Below are 26,968 nucleotides of genomic sequence, written 5' to 3' on the forward strand. Positions count from 1 at the left end.
TAACTCCCTACTTTCAAGCCCATTGATAATGCATGATATAAGGTTTTGCTTATTGTTTGTTTGTTCAATTCTTTATTTTTCTTTTGTTTGTGGTCCATTTGCATATAAGTTAGCATGCATTATATAGTCGCTCATTTGCAGCCAATTTCCTATAGCTACTCGTTTTGCAATGGGTCCTCAAGTGGAGCTTGAGATTGCGCATTAGGACTACACATCTCAAGCTTTGTTTTGTTGTATTTGTGCATCAAGTTTTGTGCATTTCTAAGCCTCTATTTTATGTTCTTTCTATACTAAGTTCTACATAGTTTGCTTTGCTAAGGTTTTCTCTATGTTGCATGTCGTCTTGTGTACTCTATGTGTGCATTGTCTCTCCATTCACACATTACATGTGTGTTTTTGTTAAGGTGAGCTCATTATATGCACTTTGCTTGGCATCCTCTTCAATGCACAATATCTCGTGCATGTCTCTTTCAGTTAGTCAGCTAGGTCTTGCACATGTCTGTTTCAACTGGTCAGCTACGTCTTGCGCACTAAGTTGTGTGTTTTTTTGTTGATACTTGTTTAGTGTTTGCACTTCTAGTGTGAGTTTTTTTTTTTTTTTTTTTGCTATAGCACTTGATCTTTGTTCTGCACACATTTGTCATGCATTTCTCTTATTTGCACATGTCCTTTATGTATAATTTGATTACCCCTTCTCCTTTTCAATGCATAGTCTTTTGTTGCACACACTAATTTCTCCTTTAAGTGCACAATTCTTATGTGTCAACCTTATATTGTGCAACCTTTGCATGTGCTAGTGTCCTCTCTGATACACAATTCTAACCTTAGTGCGCAACTCTTTTTAACGTGTTATCTCCAACGCTTTTCTCTCTCTCTCTCTCTCATCAGTGTGCAACCTTTGATCATCCTCTTCTAGTGCACAATCTTAAGTGCGGTTTCTTTCCCTCATCAGTGCCCAATCTTGTGTGCACATTGTTGATCCTCATCCAAGTGCATAATTCAGTGTGCACTTATGTTTTTCAACGCGCTACTTCCCCTTTCTAAGAGCACAATTTTAATACACAATTTCTTTTTCAGTATGCTATTTTGAGCACAATTCCTCTTCTCCCTCAGTGTGCAACCCTTAGGCACAATCTTTCTACTTTAAGTGCCCATTTCTTATGTGCACTATTCACTTTCTTAGCTACATTGGTATGCAATCCCCTTTGATGCGCTATTGCACACCCATTTCCTTATGCCCGCTCAAGTGCACAATCCTCTTCCTTCAATGCTTAATCATTTAGTGCACTTTCCATACTCATGTCATTGTGTAATATATTCCTTATGCTCTTCTTTTGGTGCGCACTCCTGTGTGTGTTTGGTGTCTTTCAGTACGTAAACTTTTGCATGCATAATCTTTCCACCATTTTCCCTACAACACACTTCTCTCATTTCCCAAGTGCGCAACCTATCTCTTTTTTTATATAAAGACATGACTTTACTTGGTTTTCAGTTCAATTTTTAGTTGAAATAATTCCTTATTTTTTAAAAATTTCTTCACATACATTTTAAGTTAATAAATTTCTATTTTAAATACTAGTTGTTGTTGTTTTCCTTTTGGCATTCACTCTTCCTCGTTCTCTTTGATTTTTTGGATTTTCAACTTTCTCAATTTTAATCACATGAATAAATCTTATAATTCCAAAACAATGGAATACTCTCTATCATTTTATGAGCTTCCCTTTATGATCATCAAAAGGTAAGAGTTAAAGATTATTCACGTATATTAATGTGGGTATTGGTGGAACACTACATCTATGTCTTTCTAAATATATCTACTTGCAGCCAATTTTTTAATATTGCACGTGTTTAGCTCTAATTGACATTGTTTGGCTTAGTAACTTGAGATATGAATGAGATCCTACATTCATTATTCAACTTATGAACTAACCTTATGTCCCATGAAAGCACTTTGCTTATTGTCAAGTTATGCTTCCACCGTATCCTATTCATTTGTTTCAATTGATGCAAATGCTTTGTTTAGATTAGTTGGTTGTTATGTTTTTATTAGTTAACATCAATGCTTTATTGTACATTCCTTAATTCTTAGTATCCATTGGTTTACTAACTAATTGTTATAGTTACCTCAACTTGATTAGTAGAGATCTATTCTTTAAGACTTAGAAAGATGTTATCTTATGGTACATTTCAAACGAGTAACCCGACCCTCAAACCTAGACTCGTTTTTTCGAAGATATATTTTTCATTTAAAAGAAGTCACACTTAGGGTTTTCTTTTTTATTTTTTTTCCTTTAAAAATAAATAAAAATTGTGAAACCAAGGTTTGGTTAATCTTGATTTTGATGATAACAAAACAAAGTTTAGAACTAATGATCATATTTCAAGTATGATTAGGCAAGACGACTTCCAAAGTGGCAATCCAAAGACAAATCAAGCCAAGGAGAAATCATGAAGAAGAAGACCACTTCAAAGAGAAGAGTTTTTCAAGACCAAAGCTTCTTAAGATCTCTTTGTAAGGTTGTTGGTGCACTAGAACTTTCATGCATTTCATTCTTTATTTATGCACCAAAATCATCCAAGAGTAATATTATTTTAAATACCTTAAGAATTGGATGATTTCATATTTTCAACTAAAACCTTGTGTTAAATGATTTTCAAACTTGTGTTAAAAGGTTTTAAGTTGAAAAGGGTTGAGTGTTGAGCCAAAAAAATGGCTCAACCGGTTCAACTAGTCGACCGGTTGTGTTCGTCCGGTCGAGGACCGGTTGAGGGAGGCCAAAAAGTTTCTCTCTCTCCCAGTGGCCTTCTTTTCCCGATCAAGGTTGAACCTCAACCGGTTGAGGTCCGGTTGAGGCCCAACGATCACTTTCTCTAACTGCTAGTCAACCGATCGACTCCTAGCTCGACCGGTCGAACCCCCAACGGCTAGTTTGACTTTTTTTCTTCTATAAAAGGGCTCTAATCTTCATTGTTTCATAAGTTTAACCTTCTCAAATCTTTCTTGATTATATTTGAGCCTTGGAAGAGTATTTTTTAGTGCACTATTATTCCAAAACTTGCATATCTTTAGTGCACCATTCAATCCTAGTTCCTCTTGTATCATTTGAGCTTAAAGTTCTTTTGCTAGGGTTTTTGAGAGATCATTTTATTTGTAAACCTTTGAAAGGAAGTTTCTCAAGTGTGAGGTATCACTTGAGGGGTTGTTCAAGAGAGGGATATCTCTTGAGAAGTGTAAAGGGTGCTTGGAGCCAAAAGTCCAAGAGGGTGAATTGGAACCATAATCCAATTGTATTGCTTGAAGGCTTGGTTTGGAAGCCTTGAATTAGTGGAACCTCAAGCTCGGGATTGAAGCTAGAGGAGAATGGATGTAGGCTGGGTTGAGCCGAACCACTATAAACTCTTATGTTTGTTTTCTCTCTTCCCTACTCTTTAATTTATATGCAATTGTCTTTATATTGCTTATTATATATTTGCATATAATTGTCTCTTCATTCACATAGTTTATATTTGCGAAAAGAGACCATCACCCTATTCACCCTCCCTCTAAGGTGATTACCATAGGTTGGATTAGCCTCAAATTTCTAACAAAAATAAATGGCAACTCCAAAACCTTTTTCTAAAAATCATTTTTTCACAAATAAAAAACAAGCCTCATTGTTTCAAGTGGGGACGCATTACATGAAAAATGCAGGTCCACAAATGAGTTAACTAAATCGTCAAAATTAAGGAAATTTTTTTAAAAAACAACCATTATTTAAGATCAATAATCCAAGACTCTATAGGGTATTTTATTTTTTAGGTATGCATTTGTTAAAACTATTTCTCCCTTAAGCACATTATTTTGAAATAATAAGGCTCTTGTAATCACTAAAAGATGCCAATCTTTTCTCTTTACATCCCCCTCTGTTATAAAATAATCATTACAAGAAGATTGACGAATGATATATTTTTTTTTTTTTGGAAAAGTTGTGATAAAACCTGATTTAAAGTATTTTTCTCCCATTATCAAAGCTCACATCTTTTATTTGAACCTCAAATTGGTTGTGAATCATTTTGTGGAATATAAAAAACATATCACTCACATCAGAGTTATTTTTCAACTAATACAACCAAGTAAACCTTGTGCGATCTTCAATGAAAGACATAAACCACCAAATCTAGAAACATTTGGAATAAATGAAGATCCCCACACATTCATATCGAAGTAAATGGATGTGATGATTTTTCAATGGAAAAGAGACCCTATGATATTTAGAAAATTCATATACTTTGCAATGGAATACATTGATATCTAAATTTTTGAATAATAAAGGAAACATTTTTTTCTCAAAAAATGGTAGATGTCCCAATTGTGATATCCCACATCAGATATAGGGAAAAGTTTTCGATGTTATATATGTATAGGTCCCTCTTAACTTTGTATGCACATTTTAAAGTCATGAAGACCTCTTGATCCTTAAGTGGACAATATCTACATAGTTTAGAGTAGGTCGCTAAACTAATACTGGACAATGTAGCCAAATCAGGTCTTTATTGGATGAGAGTTTTTATAAAAGATAAGAGAATGTATTTTTTTCATTGGTTCTACTACTAGCTTTAAGAAAATAGAGCCATCCTTATTATTTAGCATGGTCAATTGCCTTTCTTGTAACTCGCTCTTGAATTTCATAATGAAAAAGGGAAAATGTTATTTTGTCAATTTAAATCTTTACTAAATGACATATTGATAAAAGATTAACAAACAACTTTGACACAAATAACACTAACTTCAAGGATAAAGATGGTAACAAATTTATTGTACCTTGACTAGCTACCATAACTAAAGTACCATTAGCTATTTTAATCTTCTTATTTTTAATAAATGAACTATATGTAGAGAACAATGTAAAGAATTTGTCTTATGGTCAATAGCACCTAAGTCCATGACCCGTGAACTTGAGAAACAATCTTTTAAGGCACTAAGAGCATGGGATAAAAATACTTACCTAAGCAAGCCAAAGAGCGTGAACTACTTAGGTCTTTTTAGTAATGAGAGAATATTTCTAAGTTGTTTAATTTCCTCTTATTGAACCCTCTAATTTTAGAATTGTTCGTTGCATTCTCTTGGTAAGCTTTTTTAGAATGAGCAACATATGCTTATCCTCCTCACTATTCACTTCATGCTCTTTGGTTGTCATTATTTTGGATGAATGACTATACTTATTATTGGGAAAAGTTCACTCAAGGGTGGCAAAGACTCTTTTCCTAGGACTTAAACACAAACCTAGTCATATTCCACATAAAGGCTAGCTAAGATGTCAAAGATTCTCTCTTTCTACATATTTCTATAACATAGCAACATCTTCACTACATTTCATTTTGAAATTCTAGTAATAGTCTCACTCTAGCCATAGTCTTTTCATTGTATAATAGTACTCTACGATAGACATGATACTTTGTATGGTAGCCATTCTTTTTGTCTTGATGTATAAATTGATTATCTTAGTCCTTAGAGTATGTTTGTCACAGCTTTCATGATTTCCTTCATTGTAGTAAAAAACATACAAGTGCTACTAATCTCAGGCTGCATAGAATTGATAGTCAAGATATAATCATCGAATCTTCTTCATCTCAAACATTGAACTTAGGATCATCACAACTAGACTCTAAACCAATCAGATGACTTAACTTTCCTTTACCTTTCAAGAAGGTTTGAACCGATTGTGAGTAAATGAGATAACTCCTTCAATTCAGTTGGTAGGATGCTTTAGGATTATGATACTTGCCAGTAGGCTATCAAAAAGTTACAACTTAATTGTTCATTTCAAAGATTTCCGACATGGTTTGTTCAATAAAAGATAAACCCATAACCACACAAAATAGTATATATATAAACAATGATGGCTCTTTGTTCTATAATGAAGGCTGAAAATTGTAGAACTCTTTGAAATCAAGAAATAAGAAGAGAATGAAAGAGCCTAAAGCTTTGATATAATGAAGTTGAAAATATATGTTCTATTGTATTTCAAATAATGAATATGTATAATCTTATAGGCATCTATATACAATAGAAAAAAAAACATTAGTTGCCTAAAATATCTATCCTCAAATCAATGAATCAAAATGACATGAAAAAATAAATAATTTCCTAAATTTGAAAATAAGCAATCAGACAACCTTTGACTCCCTATGCTATAGGGATTTTAGATTGATTTGATGACACATACATAAATTTATTTTTCAATTTTCCTATTGTTTTAAATGTTATATCATTTACTAGTTAAATTTCATCAAAAATGCATAAAAAGTAATGTTAAAAAAACATTAGACCGGTGAACTACACAATTTGAATTTGGATTGTACAACTTGATCAACCTAAGCCTACTTGAATCCAACTTAAACTTAGAAAAATGAGATTGGATAGACTCTAATTCAACACTTTAATTTAAAAGTTGGGTTGGATGAAGTTTGGGATTGAGTATTTTTTAAAATTTGGGAAAGGACTTGGGTCACTTGCAAACCCAACCTAACTAGCATAAGTCATATAGCCCTAGAGAACAAAATGTGAGAGATTCAAATCTGATCTCCACCTTTTTCTCCTACCTTGAAGCCACTTATAGAACCCTCATCTATTGCTCTATGTTAAGCAATTTTTCCCAAAGCTCATGCTATCTAACATAAAAAAGAAAAACTAATTTAAATCATAATAAGCCTCCTTTCTTTCCAATTTGCAAGCTATTACACATCTTGAATTTTTTAGTTTAGAGTTGAATATAAAATAGTAAAATTATTAAGCTATTTTTGCTTAATACTAATTGTTTCACCATCATCACTAGTCAATTTTCAAAACTCCAACAGCTTCCAACAATGTCTGTATGAACTTTGATATCAAATTGATGAGAGAGAGAGAGAGAGAGATAAAAAGCCTTATTTGTTATCAAAAGCATGGGTAATCTTAACACAATCATGGGTTAAAATATTAATTGTCCGCCTTTTATCTACAAGTCCCGTTTAAACTTCATCTGCTCATGAAATTGCCTTTACTAATAGAAACAACAACAGTTTTTGCTAATGAAATTAGGTTTCCTGATAGAAATAACATGCCTTTTTTAGGGTCATAATGGATATCCTCACCTCTATAGAAATGTGGAGAATTACAAAAATTTGAAAGCAATCTATTCTTCAAAATTTGTTATTGTTTAGAGGATGAGATTTATCTACTAGATCAGAGAATGGTTACTGTCACACCCCAAAACCCACTCCAAGGGCATGATGGTCATTTCACACCTCAAGCCCAAAGACTCAAATTGGAAACGACACAAACATTCGTATTGTAACTGGAAAGAAATTTACCAATTACCAAATTCCTGTTCAGAGTAGTAGGACAAAATTCTAAAGTCTCTGAGCGTCAACTTTTTTTAAAAAAAACTAACACATCAACTAGAGTGTTATTGTCCAAATAACTCCAAATTCAAATAATTTAAACGAAAAATAAATTTTAAAATCTAAACAATGTCCAAAATAAAGTTTGAACCAAAATCCTAACAAAGAAAAATTTCCCCAGCCTAGCCATCACTTCTCGCCCAAACTGAAAGTACCTGAAAAATTATCAACAAAGGGGCATGAGCTTAAAGCTCAATAAGGAACATCAATACAATTTCATGGATCAAACATTTTCAATCGTGCTTGCAAATAGGAAATATAACATTTACTTATTTTCATAAAAAACTTTTGAGTTCGAAATACTAATATATTCAAACTTTTCAACAAAACCTTCTCATATCCATTTCAAAACAATTTCTCATCAAAACCAAATCAAATGTATTCAAAATATCTTACTCTGGTTATCAAATAACAAATGGTACCCAATTAGGTGGGAATTCACAAATGAATTACTAGTTTCAAATTTGTTTCATTTAAGGTGAACAAAACCAAAAGTCAACAATTGTAACCCGTTGACTAGGGCCATAAGGTCAACTATTATAACCCATTGACTAAGGCCATAGGAACTAGAGTTAAACACTTTATTTCATTAATTCAAACTTGCAAAACAAAATATCATATCTCCAAAAAATTTCACTTTTCATAAATAAACAAAGAAGATTCTTAAATATATTTTCCATACAAAACACATATTTGATCCATACAAAAAGATAAAAATAATATTTTTACACTTTTCAAAATACAATATAAAAAGGAAATTATTTTCTTCTATAAAAATTTGCATTAATTTCCCTTACCTTAAAGAAGCACTCAAAATCTTGAAGTATTTAACTCTGAAGAATTTCTCCTCACCTAACATAATATCATACACAATATTGATTATTGATTATTTATCTAAATATATAAATTTGACAATCTTAAAAATATTTTATTTAGTATTAGGGATCCTAATTAATTTCCTATATTAATATTATTACCATCCAATATCATTTTCAACTTCCTAAACAATAATTTATTTCCTTTTTTCTAACTTATCTAAAATAAATCTTTTAAGAATATTTATTTGCATTAAACTATTATTACAATTATTTAAATCTCCTACCGAGACTTAACAAATACCCCATGCAATTCCTTTTTCTTTTTTTTTTCAACATGTTAAACCCTTCCTACACTTCTTTCATCATTTTTTTTCCTCTCTAAAGTCAAAACTTTTAACCTCTATACTCACAATTTTATGTAATTTTCATATCCAAAACTATATAATTTTTTTTTAATTTTTTTTTATCTAGATCTATTCATTTGAATAATCAAAATTTATTGAACTCCATTAATAAATCAAACTATGTTCATAAATTTTTAATTTTTTTGACCTAGAAATTAATTAAAAGAACTCTAATCAAAATTGAGATATTCTAAAGAATATCTAAAGTGTTTAAAACTAATTAACGAATATAAAATATTAATTTAAAAATTAAAAATCTTATCTGAAAAATTGATTTTCAAATCCTAAACCTTCAACCCTATACTCTCTGATCTTTTTGATCTCTATGTAAAAGGGTTTTCTGAATAGAGAATTTAGGAAATATATAATTTATATATAGGGGTTTTAAGTACGAAAAGACCTTTTTACCCTTATTAAATTACTTTAATTAATTAATAATTTCTAAATTACGATTTTACCCCTAAATTGGGTTTGGGGCATTACAATTACAACTCCATTTAATCCCACAATCCAACTATCATGATGGTTTTTGGCAGTCTTAATGTTGGCATACTCCAGGTGAGGGAAAAGTGACTTCAGAGGGGCCAATTTTGAGTCGCAGCTTATGGCTTCTTGTGCTATGCCAATTAAAATAAAACAATCTAATTTTTATGGAATGCCCTAAAATGCTTCTAAATAATTGAATGGCTTAGCATCTCTCTAATCCTAAGAGTAAACCTAAATTGTGTAGGCTTGTCCAGCTTACGACATGTTGGGTGCGAAAACATGTCTAATCTACCATGGGCCTGCCATGGAAACTATCAAGACGTGACTTTCGAATTACATTTTTTTTTTTTTAATAAGTAACTTTCGAATTACATAAACCAGGAAGCATCCGAAGAACCACATAATTCAGGAAGAATCAATTATTTGATTGATTTTCAGCAGTGCATCGCATTCACAATGATCCAAAATAAAATTCCAGCTTTTATAACAATTCTTATTGCACAAGGGTGATTGAACTCATGCTGTCAGATCCAGAATTCAAACTAAAATTGAAAAACTCCATTACATGTACCCGTGAAAGTCCTCCACTTTGGAAAGTAGTTTACCGTGCCAATAAATTGCATGTTGCACCCTTTCAGTCCCTTAAATACTTATTTCAAGCAATCACTTAAACCACCAATCCTGCATTGCATATTAGTAATTGCAAAAGTCAGACCAGAGTGTTTTTTTACATCAAAGAAGTTGTTGATCAAAGCCAATTTTAAAGTGTATGGGCAGGGGGCTGGTGTATGCAGTGTGTAACAAAGATCAAAAACCAACTAGTGCAAACTATAAATACAGCAAGTACCTAATTCTTTAGAAGCTAATGCTCTGAAATGAGGATTTGCTTTTGTATGTCTGAGAATGTCTTTACATCAGTTCCCCATAACCTGCTTGTGTACATGAATAGTAAGTCTTATTGTCTTCACTGGTTTGACACATAACAAGAAAGGAGACTATGTAGGTCAACTCATTTGCTGAAAATGAGGCTCCCTAATATGCATGTTTCTATTATGACTTGTGATTGCACTTTTAGTCAAAATACAGGGGGCATAATTACATCAACATGAAGATAAATGCTATAAACTCACCAGCAATCAATCCCAACAGCACTAGCCCCCACCTTATCAGCCTCTTGATCATCTCCAACATGAACTGCTTTCCCTGCCTCTACTCCAATTTGATCTACAACATTGCCAAACATTAAAAGGAAAACATATTCTTGGTGTTTTATCTTAGAATTAGTTCTTTTTACACAAGTTGCCGGGATGACAGCATTACATTGCAGAATTGAGTGTTTCAAGCTTGTAGATTATTCAGAATGTAACTTTTGATAGTTAACAAAAGGAAATGTTCTCCATGGGTTATTACAAAAAAAATGTTTGTATATCGGTGGGCATGCACAAACATGGGTGGCAGCCTTTTTCATTTTTGTTGGAATGAGGTTATTAGTTTGATGCAAAAGAATATGCATTAGAACTAGAAGCATGCATTAGTGTCAAAACTAAACTCCATAAGAACACATTTTATTATACCATCCAAACCTCTCGCAAATAAATAAAAGAGCAACATCAAAAGAAACAAAAGTTTGGACCCATTCCTCAAAAGTTTTAGAAAGGACACATGCACAAATGGTCAGCCAAACCAGTCATGAAAGGGAAATTTAAGGTGAATACTGAATATCATAAAAAAAAATGTAAATATCCTCTGTATTTGTTTGTAGGAAAAGAATTTGGCATTAAAACTCATACCCAAAGCAGCTTTAAATATTTTTGCATCTGGTTTCTCATATCCAACCTCTGAAGATATGATAACAGCATCAAACCTACACCAAGATCAAGAGAAATCCTTTATATCTTAAACTAAAACATGCATGGACTGTTACCACCACTGTCCTAATGGTACAAGCACAAGAGCTGGCAGTACTGTCCTTAGGTTACAAGCACACAAGCTGGCAGCACTGTCCTTTGTATACAAGCACATGAACTATTTGTTTTTTTTTTTTTTTAAATATGGTATACACTTCCAAAGAAGGTGCTCTTTCAGGCATATAGACTTTGATAGAAATAAGAGTGAAGAAAGGAGAAAAAGAGATAAAAGGAAAAGGAAAAAAGAACTAATTTATGTGGATAAGAAGACACATCCCAATGTTTTTCAAAACCGGACCGGTTACTAAACCAGAAAAGTTACTAATTCCCAGTTCATTGGTCGGATTAGTGATTCTACTGTAATCAAATCGTGATGTTACTATGATATGATAAATGTAGAATTCATATATTATACAAATTAAAAATGATTTTAAGAAGTTCAAAATATAAATAAATAAATAGATAGAGTTAAAACAAAATTCATATTTCTAGCTTTAATATTAATAGATTAAATCATGGTAGGGATAAAATGCACATGTACTAAAATTTCTAAGTTTATTAAACAGTATAAGTATATAGCATTTATGATTTACTATACCAGAATGAAATAAAATTTTATGATTTAATTTGATTTGATATGCTATATCATTCTATGATCTTAAAAACAATTAAGTTTTTTTTTTTACCAGATAAATATCTATATTTATTTAAAAGTTTTAAAATAGTATATTTAATTATTATAAATCTTAACATACAAGTATTCAATTCAAAATAATACAACATCACTATAATATTAAAGCAACAACCAGCCTAGTGGCTGCTGTATATGTTTTGCATGCTAGATAAAGGAAAAAAACAAAAGGTAGCCCAGTTTTTGAAGAATCAACAGGTCTGCCGGTTTAGGTGGTCCGACTGATGGTTCAGGCAGTTCACCTTTGGTCTAATGTGCAGGAAGATCCAACAGCTCAACTAGCAGAAGAAACATTAAAATTCCACTTCTTAAAGAAAGGAATCCTTAGCCTTCCAGAAGGCCAGACCTAGTTATCCCATGTTAATGAAAGTAAGAGACAAAAAACAGAAGGCACAGATGCTTACAGATCTAAAACATTGAGGTCCTTCAATAGCTTTCTTAAGCGGGTGTCAAAGTTGGATACAACGGCTAGCTTAACTGTGCAACTATTCACGATGTTAGAAATAAAAAAACAGCAACATACAAACTATTCCCAAGCATTGGATTTCAAAATTATCACTAGAAACACCATAACAGATAAAGGAGAATACTTGATGAATATGACCTCCAGCATCTTTGAGAAGGAACATTGTTTCAGAAGCTCCAGTTGGAAGATGCCATGCATCACCATTTGCATAGTACTAATAAAAGCAACAATTAGGACTTCAGAAAGAATGGTTCAAAACAAATTCATGGTTAGATCAATCAATCCAGCACTCATATCTAAGTGCTGCTTTTTTTATCTGTTAATTAAAGTGCCATCATAATTGACTGATGAAAACAAGCATTTTTTAACAGTTTGGTATCAAGAAACATTACCTCATATACTTCTTCAAAATAATCATTATTTGCACAACCAGTGGCTTCAGAAACGACAAGTTTCCAAAATGGTCGCCCATCACCCTATCAATAATCAAAAGATAACCATAGGGTTAGTCCAGTTAAAGCTCTGTGGATAAGGACTGGTTTCACTGTTTAGATAGCCAGTAATTTTTTAGTTTTTGGGGGGGTAGACAGTTAAGGACAAATGAAAAGGAGCAATAAGTTGAAGTTTAGCATGATGCAGATCTTTACTAAGGAATGAGATAAAAGTAACTACAAAAATATGTGTGCTTCATTTCACATGGGACAAAAATGGTGCAAAACTCAATCTCATTTAACACAGAAGTAAACATAATTATGGAAAAAGAGATCATAATTTCTTATTAAAAATATTTTCGAGGTCATCACATTGGCTTTAAAGCAGATTCATTGAAGAGGTAATGGCTGAGGAATATTCTGTTTTGGAATACCTTCAATTGAAACCAATGGAGTAGTCAGAAGCCAGCTTTCCACCAAATTTGTCTGAAGATTAACTAAGGGCTTGTTTGGTAATTGTTCTTGAAAACAATATTTTGTTCTTTAGAAAAAAAAACAGTTCTCTAACATTAACAAACTTTTAACAGAAAATGGTCTTGTCAGAACTTATGCTGAAAACAAATTGTTTTTTAGAACAAATTTTGAGGTGTTTTCAATTACCTTTTGTAGAGTGTCACGAGCAACAATTGACAGTTGGAGAATACTTTACAGGCTTTTGCATTGTATATAAGTATACAGCACCTTCTCAAAGAATAAGCCGAGAAAATTATTTTCCATATTTGAATTCCCAAACAAATGAGTACTATTTTCAAAAACTATTTTTTGAAAACTGCTTTTAAAAACAGTTTTCCAAGGTTTTCTAGAACAAAAGTATATTTCGAAACTCGGAATGTTCTCAACTTATTTTCTGTGTTTTCAAATGTTTTCTTAAAGATAACTTTCATTTGTAATGCTTTATTTCAATTATTCTCCACATTTGTATAATTAGTTTTTAAAATAGTCACTAGAAAACAACTGAAAATAATTAAAATATGTTATCAAAAAACAACAAGTTGTGCCCAAGAAAGGCTAAGCATGATGAATATTGTCTTTAGAATGAAGGACCTATCATAATATGAACCTAGAGAGGAGCACACACCATATATGTGCTTACCTCAAGTTTTCTTTGCTCTCTTTCTTTAGTTACTTAGATAAACCTCTCTCTGCCCAAGGGCTTTGGAGGATGACTTAGTAGAACTTGAATTCTTTCAGATTAGCATTTTACATTCATTTTCTTAAGGTGAAAAATATACCATGGTCCTACAGGCAGTTCGAGTATCAACCATTTTCTTTGAGTAGGGACTGTGTTGTGAATAAATATTGTAACTTTTCATGGCTTGTGAAAAATTGTACTCAGAACAGTGCATCAGGAAAAAACTAACTTTTTTATATGGGGACCATATGAGGCCATGCAAAGGATACTGAAGAATCATACAAAAGATGTGAAATCATTGGAAATGATTTAAGAGGCTATATATAGCAGCAAAATAAATATATATCTAAAGTAATAATAAATAAAATATCAAAATCCAAACTTCACAGCACACAAACACATAGTTTACCAACATAATTGGTCCAGGAAAGCAATGAAACAGATAGGAGCATAGACCTGGTAGCGAAGCTTTTCAGGCCATGGAGCAGCAAAAGCTCTCCTAAATCCTTGCTTTATTTCTGCTGAGCTTGCAGTCAAACCTGTAAGGATTTCAGAATTATAGGTTAATATACTGTATACATATAAACTAGGTAAGGTAGCTTATTATGATCAGTGGAACCATATTTACGCTTAGGAAGATCATGTTAGAAACTACTAATAATGCCCTTGAGGCCTGGTTCAAGTGGTAAAGGGATGGGGAGGGTTTGAGGGAGGTTCCAAGTTCAAGTCCCAATGGGGACAAAGAATTTAACTATCAAAAAATTAAAAAAAATTAAAAAATAAAAATGTTAGAAACTACTAATTATAAGGAAGGAAAGAACAGAATATTGTGAAAAGTTACAAAGAAACATGACAAAATGAAACTTTAAGAAACTCAACTAAATAGAAAACACTAGGTTTGACCAGCACAAATCTGATAGAACAGCAGAAAGGTGGCAACAAATTTGAAGAAAGAACATAGGGAACAAATCCCCTTCTCAGCACTGAATGATCTAATCATCTAATCATTTGTGTAGTTCTTACATGGTTGAAAGCCCAAAAATCATCTCAATTGAACAACTCTAACTACTAATATCATCAGGAACTAACTGTGCAACAGGGCAAATAATCAACGCTTAATTGCAGATAAAATATCTTAACTTCTTTGAGAAAACCAATGCACAAGTAAATGTGGCTCTCAGTGATTTGAAATTGCACCCTGAGAGTCTCAAAAGATGGTGGAACCCAAGAATAATAAAATCTGTACACTCATAAATATCATATGGAAAATGCCATTGTTCACAAAATATCCCACTCACCAAACTCACAAATCCGACATGGGGAGACAGGCTAATTTGAAAATATAGGGGAAAATAACAGTTGGCGCCAGTTTTAATTTCCTGTGAAGTAGGGATTTTGCTCTCATTTTGGAAGTGTAAATGCAACGATTTATTCAATTTGTACAGTTCTAGGTTCAAAAGAACAACACAGTCACAGGTATGGCAAGTTTAGCTTTCCATGTAAATTAGGTAGAATGCAAAAGTCTCAGCATTTCAATAACCAAATGAATAATAAAAATCTTTAAGCTAACCGTATTTCCTGCCAATATCGGCATAAGTGCTTTCGACAGGCTTTGCCAACTGCAGGAGTGTACCCCCAGCATCCAACAACAATCCATCGTATGCTCTGTTAAACCACCTTCCTCCATCTACAATTCAACACAAGGCAACAGAATTTACTCACAATTATCCTAAACATCCTCCTGCTCAACTTTACCAGGAAAAGAAACACCCCAGTTCCCAGGCGCACGTTAGTGGCGATAACCCCCTACTAAGATACGCCAAGGTCAAGAATCATCAATTCAGCTCATGTTAGTGCTCCGAAATTGTACACCAACATGGCAGCAGCACGAAGTACTTCCAATCAGGAAAAAAAAAAAAAAAAAAGGAAAGAAGCCTAACATTGCTTTTCGGCTATCAAAAAGACATGAAATTATAGTCTTAAAAATTTCAAGTGAATTCCCTAAGATTTTCTCGGAAAGGGATGAAGGAGATAAAGAACCTGAGGCTGCATGGATGGACGCCATTGGCTTGAAAGAACGCCTAAAATTGAAACGATTAAGGCATCTGAAGAACACGCCATCCGAACATCTAGCTACACAAGCCTCCATGCTTTGATTTTCTCGGACACCAAACAAACTGCTTGCTGCTCAAGAGTGTACCATCATGGGCCGTCTTTCATATTCAAATATACAAAGCCCATCATCATCTCCAGCCCATTATCTCTACTTCGATTCAATAACATTAACAGATAATTCTCTTTGTAGATGTATATTAAATAAGGTTTTAAATGTTCTGCTAACGACTTGTTAAATAATGATAAATGTGTAGATAATAGATATTATAAACAATTGTAAATCATCTCAAAATTTTTTTTTTATTTTTTTTTTTGTATTTTTTCCTAAATAAATATCACTATTATAAATTATTCATTGGAAATAATATTATAACAAATAAATAATAAATAAATAAATAACCAGAAAAGAGAGTTGATAATGGAATACAATATCAGCTTATGAAAGTGAAAAGCGCCAACCATAACAAAATTTCATTGCTGAGAGAGAAAATGAGCATTTCAAGGTCGGAAACGGGATATTGGAGAAAACTGAACAGGATGCACTGATGACAAGTGACAATCTGTTCAATTTCCTGCAATTCTCATATTCAACCTTGGCAATCCAAGAAATAGGTGAGACTGAGTACTATAGGATACAACAGTGAAAGCCAGAGATGAGATATTGGAGGAAACTAAATAGAAAGTGCTTATTGCTTAAACCAGAATAATGGGATTAGCAATCTATTTAGTTTCCTCCAATTCTCACATTCGACATTGACAACCATAACACATTGTTCTTGGTCTGATTTTGTTGAGGGGCATTGAGCTACTATTTATAATGAGTAGAGTCACATGCATTTCATGAACACTCACAAACAGCAACAACTTTCACATTCTTTGATCATGTGTTCAAAGATTAAGCCCAACTTCGGCATTCAATTTCTTGTGGGCTAACTTGATTTTTCTTCTTTTGTCTTATTTATCCATCACACGGAAAATTTGCTTGTGCCCAAAACTAGGCCAAATAGCGGATGGAATGACTTTGGTTAAAAGCTTGCAAAGGATTTTTTTTTTTTTTTTTTTATTTGTGTGTGAATTTTGGTATGCATTTAATCAAATTTGAGTTGGCCCGAAATGATGATCAGATTTTGTCTCTTGTAATATCATCCATGTTGTCTCTACTACTCTCCTGGAAATATTTTGAAGCTGAGCCCTTCCATGTAGGACATTGGTTCTTGTTCTCTGCTTGATGAAAAAAAAACCAGCTACATAAACACCATCATGGCCAGCTTATCAATGTCAGGGAAGATTATGCACACATTCAGGCATACAAAAAATCCACAGTTGTGTAGTTGAACTTCATAACTACTTCCACTTCTGTACAAGTATCTAATCACCGTTTTGGTTTTTTATACATGATCAGTTTCTGAATGATAACCAAGAAAGCTATAACAACAGGTAACCTCTCATTAGGCAAAATTGGAAAACAAGAAGAAAATACACCGTTGATACATGAGTAACCAGGTGAGCACACGTATGAGTTCTTGGATAAGATGCCCAGAATCACGCCATCCCTTAATTTTACTGCACAAAAACACACATTGAATACATTATAATTCAGAAGTTGCTGCCCGAATAATCTACGATCAACTGATACAGAACCCAAATGTGAATACAAGGGGCCGTACTTGCACATCAAAGAGCCCCAACAAAGAGACCCTCAATGGGATTAACATGAGTGAATGCTAATCAAAATTTGTTCAATTCCATTCTGAGTTGAGATGGTGACCAGTATGGTTTTAGCTTAGGTTAATATCTGGCCAAATAGATCTAGGTGGAATATACAATTACATATCACAACTAGAATCAGACTGCAAGACTAGCAAAGGAAGCCTGCTATTTTCAAAGCTGGAATCAAATATGGTTCAGTTACATGGGAATGATTGGACACCAAAGTTATATTTGGTTCCCAGAAAGAAAACAATGTTAAGGAAAATGATTGTTTAATGTTTAGTTGTCCTATGAAAAATTAAAAATAAAATAAAATAAATAAGTCAAATATAATTAAAATTAATTAGAAACTTATGTATTTTCAAATTATTTAATCTTTCTATTGAAGAGTTAAAATAAGTTAAATGAGTTTCAACTAACATATAAAAATAATTTATTGACTTTAAATTTATTTTTTATTTTCCTTCACTTTTTCTTTCTTTCTGTTTTTCCTCTCTATTTTATATTTCCCTCACATTTTCTCCCAAATTTTATGGGAACCAAACATACCCTAATAGAAATAAACTCATCACACATTACTTCCCAAGGCATTTGAAAAATAACAAAGCACTTACCAGGCTTACGCCAAAAGAATTTCAATGGATCAAGGAGCAGGTGGAAGTGAAGGCACCGCCTTATGCCGAAATAGCTTTGCTAGCGCTCTGCGCTCACAATCCTGCATAAAATTAAAAATCAACAAAAGAAGTTTAACAAACCACTTGAATTTATGTATACACCTTATTTATTCTGTATATCAATGATACTAATAGTTTGGATTGGATGTCAGCATGTGACTACAACCTCAAAAATAAATGAGCTGCCCCAGTATAAGTGCCCAAAATCCATACATGTCTATGTGGAAGGCCTAAAATAAAAAATCTGTAAAATAGAAAACAATGCCTTCTACTTTTAATGCCACAATAGTGATATTAGTTTGTGGGGCTGAACAACAGCCTTTCACATTGTTGCAAGTCCAGCAGAAGAAATTCTAACCCATGTACCAAGCTAGGTCCCATATATTTATACATTTCAAAAAATAGGTTTAGCAACACTAAAGTAATAATTTTCTAATTCCATCAATACTCTGAGGGCCTATTTGCGAGTAACTTCAACACAGAAATGAAAAATGATTTAAAAAAAACAAATAATCATCATGCAATTTGCATAGAGTTTACTGAAAAGAAGCAGGCACCACTCACTTTTTTAAGAGAAGCTTGATGATCATAAAGGGAAAAAAAACAGATCTATGAACTTCTTTCTCTCTTAAAAGGAAAAAGAAAAAGAAAGAAAGGAATAAAAAAAGGCATTGTACAAGATATCAGTTTTGGTAATTAGGAGTCCTTGTTTAAGCAGCTTGAAACCATGTTAGGGCAAATATGCAGGAACGACATCATAAACAGGAACTGAGCTTAACTAGCAACACAATTCAAACATATTATGTTATGGAAACAAAAAGCCAGGAAAAAAAAAAGACAAATCTCCAGTAGTGCTTATCCAGAGGTTGCCTATTGCAAGAAACAAATACTCACACCTATAAAGTAGTCACCAAAGTTATACAGAGATTCCTTGGAACATGTACATTACCTTGAACATATTTAGGAAAAAAGGTCTATCTGGATTCATCCTCCTCAGTTTCAAGTAAGTATATGCAAAGCTTAGTTGATCACGTGAAGTAAAACGGTCAACTTCATTGAACCAAAGGCATGAAAATAAATTTGACATTGGTGTATGGGCCCGCACAATAAAGGAGCCTTCAGGTACATCTGCAAAGAACACAACACAGAATTAACACATGGCATTCAGTGGAACATATACATCAGATAAAATAAAAACACAAGGTAAAAAATAAAGTGATAAAAGAAAGGACATCAATGACACGCACAACTTGGAATAGGATTATTTGGGTCTGAAGGGTCAAACTTCGTGAGGCCATCAGACTGGTAAAAATTAAACTGCTCATCGATGGCCGAGTGATTGTACTTATTTAGACGCTTATTTTGGAGTACCTCCTCCCAGACACAGTGGCGATCATAATGGTTTGAAATAGCATACTCTGACCTCATCCGCCACAAAAAGTACTCAAGAATCAGCATTGGATCAGTATTGAGCCTCATTTTGCTGTCAAGCCAAATAGAATACCTGAAAACAAACTCTGAAATAAGCAGAAATATTTAAGAAGTTGCTTGTCAATGTTAGAAGGTCCAAGATGTGGGGCCTATACACCAGATATCTTTGAACATGGTGTGAGAATTACATGGAAGAAGGGAAAAGGCGGTGCGACAAAAATTTTGGCACTTTTCCAGTTCTCCGCATGTCCTTGTAAGGTAAGTTCCTCACAACAACTATTTTCCATAAACCAATGTACCCTCCATCATCTGGAAAATTTCCCTCCGATGACAGTTTTGACAGTGTTTGCTCGTCCACAAACATGACAAAACAAACGTTTTTCTTAGAATATTCACTTATCTGCAACAAACAAGAAATAGATGTCATTTAAAGGAAAAGAACCACGTATAATATCCCAAATCTAACGTGCACATATTAAAGCAATCCATACTGCAGTCTCAAAACAAACATGATTATTAATCCACGTGCATATTCTTATTACAAAGAAATAAAGCATTGTTTGCCAATTAATATTTTTTTTTAAAATGTATAAAGAGTTAGACAGTTTGAAGGACTCATGAAATGGAAAACTTACATAAAAATTATACACAACTAAATTGAGTAGAAACAAGAATCCTAACTTTACAAGTGGATCAAAACAGTAGATTCTAAGACAAAGCAATTCTCAGCGCATAGTTTCAAGATTCTAGAAAATATGTTTGTTTATACAAAAATACCAATTTTTTATATACAAGAAACCATACCAAATATATTGTATAATTATACTTAAAGCTCGTAACATTGGGAATAGAATTAGCCTGCAACTCAGTGGGTATTGATGGTGGGCAGCTAGCCCAAGCCCAACACTAACTTAAGAGAACTCAACTTGGCGCTTGATCCAGACTAGCTTCTAACCTCAAATGCTTAACTCAACTTCATCTTTCCATTGGGCTCAGGTTGGATGGGTCAAACTCAGGATGGGTTGGATTGGCCCATCCCTATAAACATTCCCTTCTATTTTATTTTTTTCCTCATTGTTATATTGTAGAAAACTTTAAATAATAATGAAATAACATTCTGCAAGTCAATAACAAGATGGAAAAATGAACTTATTTAATTTTCTAGCAGAGTGTAATAATACATAATAAAACAACAAGTCAGCCTTTTTTTCTTCAGAAATATTTAAAAATATATAAATTAGATATTAAGTTATATATGATATAAATAATAAATAGAAAAATATTAAATTGGGTTCTTTTGGCCTAAGCTCAACCTAAACTTGTCCTTTGCAAAAATTGGGCTGAAGGTTAGGTTGGATTCAGGTTTGACCAAGTTGCACCCCTAACACTTAGCATGATCAGAGACCTCAAGCAAATTATAAATCAAATTCCATATATACTCATTGTATATGGAAAGAAATCTTTCACTAATGTGAATCTCAAGTGAGATGGAATTTCCATTTCTATATATTTATATATATTTTTTGATAGGTAAAAATTTCCATTTCTATATATATATATATATATATATATATATATGTTGCATGAGTTGTCTCCTCTTTTATATCCAGCCTATTGCTTTTCAACTGCTTAACCTTTATCTAGACAGTTAAATATACAGACAACTGGATCCTGGAGAAGATCTCTCTTATGACTACTCATATTTAACTCTTTTCATCCTTAAACAACTGGATCCTGGAGATCTCTTTTATGACTAATCATAATTAACTCTTTTCATCCTTCTATCTCCTATATAATGTAGAGAAGTAAGTAAAAATTTAAAAAGAAAGGAATAGTTCTTTTCTCAATAAAATAGCAAATGGAAGAAGCAGCATCCAGGAATTACAACTGACAGTATAAAAAAACTTTTTACCAAAGCTGTAGATTATCATGTCTATGAACATGAAAATATGTGTGTTGATGTAAGAGCTCATTTACCCGTTTGCTAGTCGGCCTTCTCAAAAAGTCAGAGTTCCCAAAAATGCAAGAAGATACCACAACTTTACATGTATTCATGTATGTTTTATCATTTGCATCCAGATCAAATCCAGTGCTTGGAGAGCCTTCTGGTCCTTTCACAAAACCACAATGAAGTGTTTGATTCCTTGCATAGAAGGACTTCTCCCTTTCTTCAAGACTCTGTTGTCCTCCAAATCTGGATAGACTCTTCCCAAAAGGTTTCTCTTCTTTGTCAATATAATCTAGTGAAAATTGTGTGAAGTTCACAAAATCCTTGGCATCAACAAGATGATCAACAGAATCTGAAAGCCCAACCTCACAGGGAGGATCTGAAAGATATATAGAGAACAAAAGGCAAAAGGATGTTCAAACAAAGGAACTCATTTGCAAAATATTTGGATGAGGTTTAAGAATTAACTAATGAGATGATACAAGTAATCTGAGCTTAAAATTAATCAACTATAATCCAGTCAATATATATTCACCGTTTAAAGAAACCAATGCATTAACACAAAAAGAGCAACATCCTAGCAGGTTATTAATTCTAAGTTAGCAGATTGCATTAAAATAAAAAAATTACACTTTAATGTGCTGGTGTTCATTTCAAATTAGCACACATAAAGTGTTGAGTCATTTTTATGCTTCCTGTCTCTCCTAACTGTTTTGTACACCAAATCTGTAAAATACCTATTCTATGCAATTTAAAACTACAAATGAAGTATAAACAAAAATGTCATTTTCCATAACAAAAAAATTAACCGACTCTAGCCCTACTTCTCCAATTCCTTGTTTCTCAACTTCCTTCATCTGGTAAAACAAAACCAAGTCTACTTCCTCTTGTTTTCAGAAAACAAAACTGTAATTTCATCTCTATTTCCCGCAAGTTCTACAAGAAAAAAATTATACCCCTTTTTCCAGAAAAATATTGCATCATGCATTGTTTCTCCCAACTTCTCCTTTCTACATCTCCCTGTTTCTAGAGTTCTAACAGAAAAATATTTCAATTAGAATGAGAATACCTGCCGCTCATGTTCTTCAAAATAGAAATCCCATATCTCTCAAGTTTTCCAAACCCTACCATTTTCTAAAAAACAGAAACCTTAACTTTTTTATTGCATCAAGATTGTATTGTAGCACTAATTAAATCAATATATGAATACGGTTCAATTTCTTTATACACTTATTAAAGGTTTGTTCATTTAAAAACAAATATGATAAAATTAAACCCAAAATTTGAGCTTTTTATTTTTTATTTTCTTCTATTTCATTGCATTGCATCTTTACACAAATTCTAATTATATTTATACAATATTGTGTATACACATGCAATACCTCCACCATCATATCTAATGATATAACTATTAAAAAAGGAAAAAGTTCTGGACCCAAATCAGGGCTCTTCCATTTTGCTTAAGAGTTAGAAGTTAGATAGAAACTATAGTAATGGTCAGTGCATGGTGCAACCAATATGTTGCTTTTAGGCAATGCAACAGCATGGTAAATTCTTGGAAATTTCTATGAAGACCAAAAAGGTAAAATGTCATATTTTGTTTCTCTGATGGGTGGAGTCTAATTCACACTGTCAAATGGAAGGGCACACCATTTTCTCAATGAAAAAACTTATGCTACTAAAATAAGTTTGTCCAAAGTTACTGGTTTTTCCTGAAGTATTTAACAATTCAAAACTGTTATCTGGGGCTGACAAACTGTTCCAAATCTTCTAACAGTCACATGTAAGAGAAATAAACTGCTTATCAATGTTAAAGAATTCAAAATTAAAATGTTTAAAATGAGAGTGTGAAAGGTCACAAACCATAGGACAGTAATAGAATAAAACTACACTTACATTTCTTACGGTGCTTGCTTTTTGCTTGCCTTAAAACATCTAATTCATCTACTCCCATAATTTCTTGTTGTACTTGTATCGAAGTTGAAATGCCACCTTCCATTTTACCTGAAAATGATGATATCATGCATACATTTGCACAAGAGTAACCAAGGCAAATCAACAAAAATAAATAACACTTTAACACAAGCCTAGAGGGAGGTATGCTTTCAAGGTAATATAAGTCCCCACAAGACCCAGTTTCTTAGGAAGCCAAAGTCAATATTTGTTTCAAAAGGCTCCCATGAAAAAATTAAAGAATTTGGGGGCCTATTATAATCATTATAATGGTAAACCACATCCAAGGCCCCCTCAGTTATGTGCATCAAAAACATTACCTCAAACTCTGAGTTTAAGAATGGTAATTAGAAAGAGAAAATTTGTTCAGGTTATCAAGTGAGCAACAAGTCTTTCTATGCCAAATTCAAACTCAGAGGAGTGGCAAGACAGTTGTTAATATTGGCACCATAGATGAAAATAAAATTTGATTAATGAGATAGATAGAGAGTATATGCAACTTTTGACTTAGAATACTGATAAAGACAAGAAAGATCTCTGAATCTCACCATGAAAGAGCATTTTTATGCTAAAAAATATCAAATAGATCAGAAAGAGCACTGCAAGCACAGTCAGCCAAACTGAGAATCTTTGTTTAGTTATGCGACCAAATTTCCTCCCACGACGAATCCTGTGCTCATTTCTATTGAGAGATTTAAACTCTATAACAACATTATCCTTTCTCTCGGGTAACAATTCAGCACTGTGCCTGAAGAGAGCCATCATAGCATAGCTTCCCAAACCCAGTTGCAAACCAGTTCATCTATTTCATAATTCCAGAGGAGAAGGAAAGCATATCAATGAAATTTTTTAGGAACAGGAAACAACAAACTAATTAATAAATAAAATAAAATAAAAAAAGACAAACTAAACTAAATCTGAATGCTGCATATATACTTAGCTTATGTAGACGCAGATCAGACAGACATACACCTAAAAATCAAAATTCAGAGGTCACTCGGTGTTAAAAAAGCAATTGTCTTCTTACACACTAAGTTCTCCACATATAATTCAGGAATTTAGGCCATGACTTTAGATCACTAATTTGATCCTTTGTTTTGCAAGAAAAATCTCTGATACATGTAACATTAACCAGCATTCACTCTAGATAGAAAGAAAAATACCCTAGACACAGCCGCAGTCGATTTGATTTCCAACACAAATTAACAAAGCCAATAGATGAAATCAAGCCAAGGGCGCCCAAAAACACAAAAGTCAGATGGGAAATCAACCAATTCCATGCGGGAACGGCATTGATGAAGGCATGTATGGAGGCTTACCTGAGTAAATGAAGATCTGAGAACCCAAAAGTTGCAGTTGCAGCTGCAGACTGGCAGTGGTGGTGAATGTTTGGAGATCCTATATCGGCGGTGAGTGACACCGTGTCCCAACCCGCCAGCCCACCCAGTGCCGTTCGGATACGCCGATACGGGCTCGGTTGTTTCCGTCATTTTTGCTCATTTTTTTATATTTCTGCAAAACCTTCAAGTTTTTTTTAAACCAAAATGCTCCCTGTACTGTAGAGCAGAATTTTGGAGAGGACAAAAAGGTTTTATCTATATCCAAACTGTCTTCATTTAAGTAATTTTTAATTTTTAATTATAATATAAGTTATTTTAATATATTTAATAAATTAAGTCATTTTTACTTATTAAGGTTATCAATAAATTTAATTAGAAGTGAAACTTGGAATGGTTAGTTTGATTCAATCCGACATTTTAATGGGTTTGAATAATCATCTTTCAATATCTTGTTAAGTTTTTTTAACCCAAACTCAATTTAGATTTGCGCTAAAATTCAAACAATTTAAGTATACCCAAACCGATTATATTTTTATACTATATATTATCCTTTATATATATATATATATATAATAAGAAAAAACATTAAATCCCATTATATCATTTTTTTTTTAAATATATAAATTTATTTTTACATAAATATACAGAAAAAATTAAAGAAAAAAACATTTTAAGAATTATGTAACATGATCAATCTAATTAATTAAATTAGATTTTGATTGAGTACCTCAAGTTAGAGGTTTGGTTGAGTTGAATTCATATTAATTGTTTCATATCTTTCGGTTAAGCTTGGATTAATTATGAATTTGTTATAACCCTAAATTTAATATAAAATTGTTTTTAAATTATCAAATTACTTTCATTAATTTTAATTAATATTTATCTTCTTTAATTTTAAATAATAAATTTTTTTTTGTTAAATATTTATGCTAAAAATATTATATACACATAAAATTATATAAAAACAATTATAAAATAAAATAATAAAAATATTATAATTAACATTAAAAAATCAAATAATATTCATAACGCTACTTTCATATATTGATCTAAAATTTGTAATTTATTCACATTTACCTAAATATAAAAAATATTATTCACACTAGGCAAAATTAAAATAAAAAACTAAAAGCCAATACACTCCGTTAATTCCACTTGCAATTACGACTAACAAATTTAACATAAATAATATATTAGATTCCCCAAATAAATAATCTCTCTTTTGCAAAGGATGCTGATCGCTACCTCCATTTTCGCAATCCACACGATTAGACATTGATAATATTTTTGCTTAAATAATATTACATTGTATTTTATTCTTTCTCTTTTCAACATCATAACATGCTTACATTTATAATAAATTAATTATGTTTATACTATGACGCCAAGTTATAATTAAACCAACAGTCCTAATTAATATAAAAAATCTAAGTAAATAAAAATTTTCAATATTTCTCAAATTCCTAAAATTCTTCTAATTTCATCTCGTCAGTTTTACGAGTTTCCTAATATAATAAAACTTAATGCTTATACGTTTTGCTTCTATTCTAAAATATCAAATTCTTTGTCAATGTAATAACAAATTTATTATCACACAAAATATTTGTAAAATCTTTTTGTTCATACTTCAATTTACTAACTATATTGCAAAGACAAGCTACTTGATACATTTCGGATTAACTATCATGTTTTCATTTTTACAATTGATAATGCTACAACTTATGTGTTTTTTTTATGACTATAAAAATGTTTATATTCCAAGATGATTAAAAAAAAAAAACCTACATAATAGTACTCTTTATACTCTCAATGTCACCTTCTTAGTCATTATTTGTGTAGCCTCATTAAACTAAAATTGTTTAAATATGAGTAAAAAATTATACGATTACAAGTTGCTTGTGAGTGTACCGAGTGTGAATGATATGGTTTTTCCATAACTAACAATTCTCACTCCATAAACAATATCTAGTTTAGTATAAG

General features: G+C 32.3%; 2 protein-coding genes across 4 annotated transcripts; both read right to left on the bottom strand.

Annotated features, from left to right (window-relative positions):
• Positions 1-9,534: 9,534 nt before the first annotated feature.
• Positions 9,535-16,113, bottom strand: LOC100255046 (uncharacterized). The gene is made up of 10 exons (XM_002274366.4): positions 15,858-16,113; positions 15,388-15,504; positions 14,274-14,356; positions 12,587-12,670; positions 12,333-12,408; positions 12,133-12,205; positions 10,921-10,994; positions 10,261-10,354; positions 9,978-10,059; positions 9,535-9,811 (listed from the first exon to the last, which is right to left on the bottom strand). Exons 1-9 carry the CDS (start codon positions 15,964-15,966, stop codon positions 9,993-9,995), a joined length of 777 nt encoding a protein of 258 aa, XP_002274402.1. The 5' UTR covers positions 15,967-16,113; the 3' UTR covers positions 9,535-9,811; positions 9,978-9,992.
• A 1,126-nt stretch (positions 16,114-17,239) lies between these two features.
• On the bottom strand, positions 17,240-25,203 carry LOC100243155 (probable hexosyltransferase MUCI70). 3 transcript variants are annotated; one of them, XM_010653840.3, is made up of 10 exons: positions 24,968-25,194; positions 24,585-24,620; positions 24,197-24,450; positions 23,592-23,699; positions 21,725-22,074; positions 19,936-20,147; positions 19,564-19,820; positions 19,266-19,444; positions 18,257-18,357; positions 17,240-17,495 (listed from the first exon to the last, which is right to left on the bottom strand). In XM_010653840.3, exons 3-9 carry the CDS (start codon positions 24,411-24,413, stop codon positions 18,286-18,288), a joined length of 1,395 nt encoding a protein of 464 aa, XP_010652142.1. In that variant the 5' UTR covers positions 24,414-24,450; positions 24,585-24,620; positions 24,968-25,194; the 3' UTR covers positions 17,240-17,495; positions 18,257-18,285. The 3 variants fall into 3 exon arrangements, with proteins under 3 accessions (XP_010652142.1, XP_002274071.2, XP_019076473.1); XM_002274035.5 differs by lacking the exon at positions 24,585-24,620 and having other exon boundaries at positions 24,968-25,203; XM_019220928.2 differs by having other exon boundaries at positions 24,197-24,620.
• Positions 25,204-26,968: the final 1,765 nt, after the last annotated feature.

The sequence above is a fragment of the Vitis vinifera genome, chromosome 1 (assembly GCF_030704535.1).
Source record: "Vitis vinifera cultivar Pinot Noir 40024 chromosome 1, ASM3070453v1".
In the NCBI taxonomy this organism is placed as follows: Eukaryota; Viridiplantae; Streptophyta; class Magnoliopsida; order Vitales; family Vitaceae; genus Vitis; species Vitis vinifera.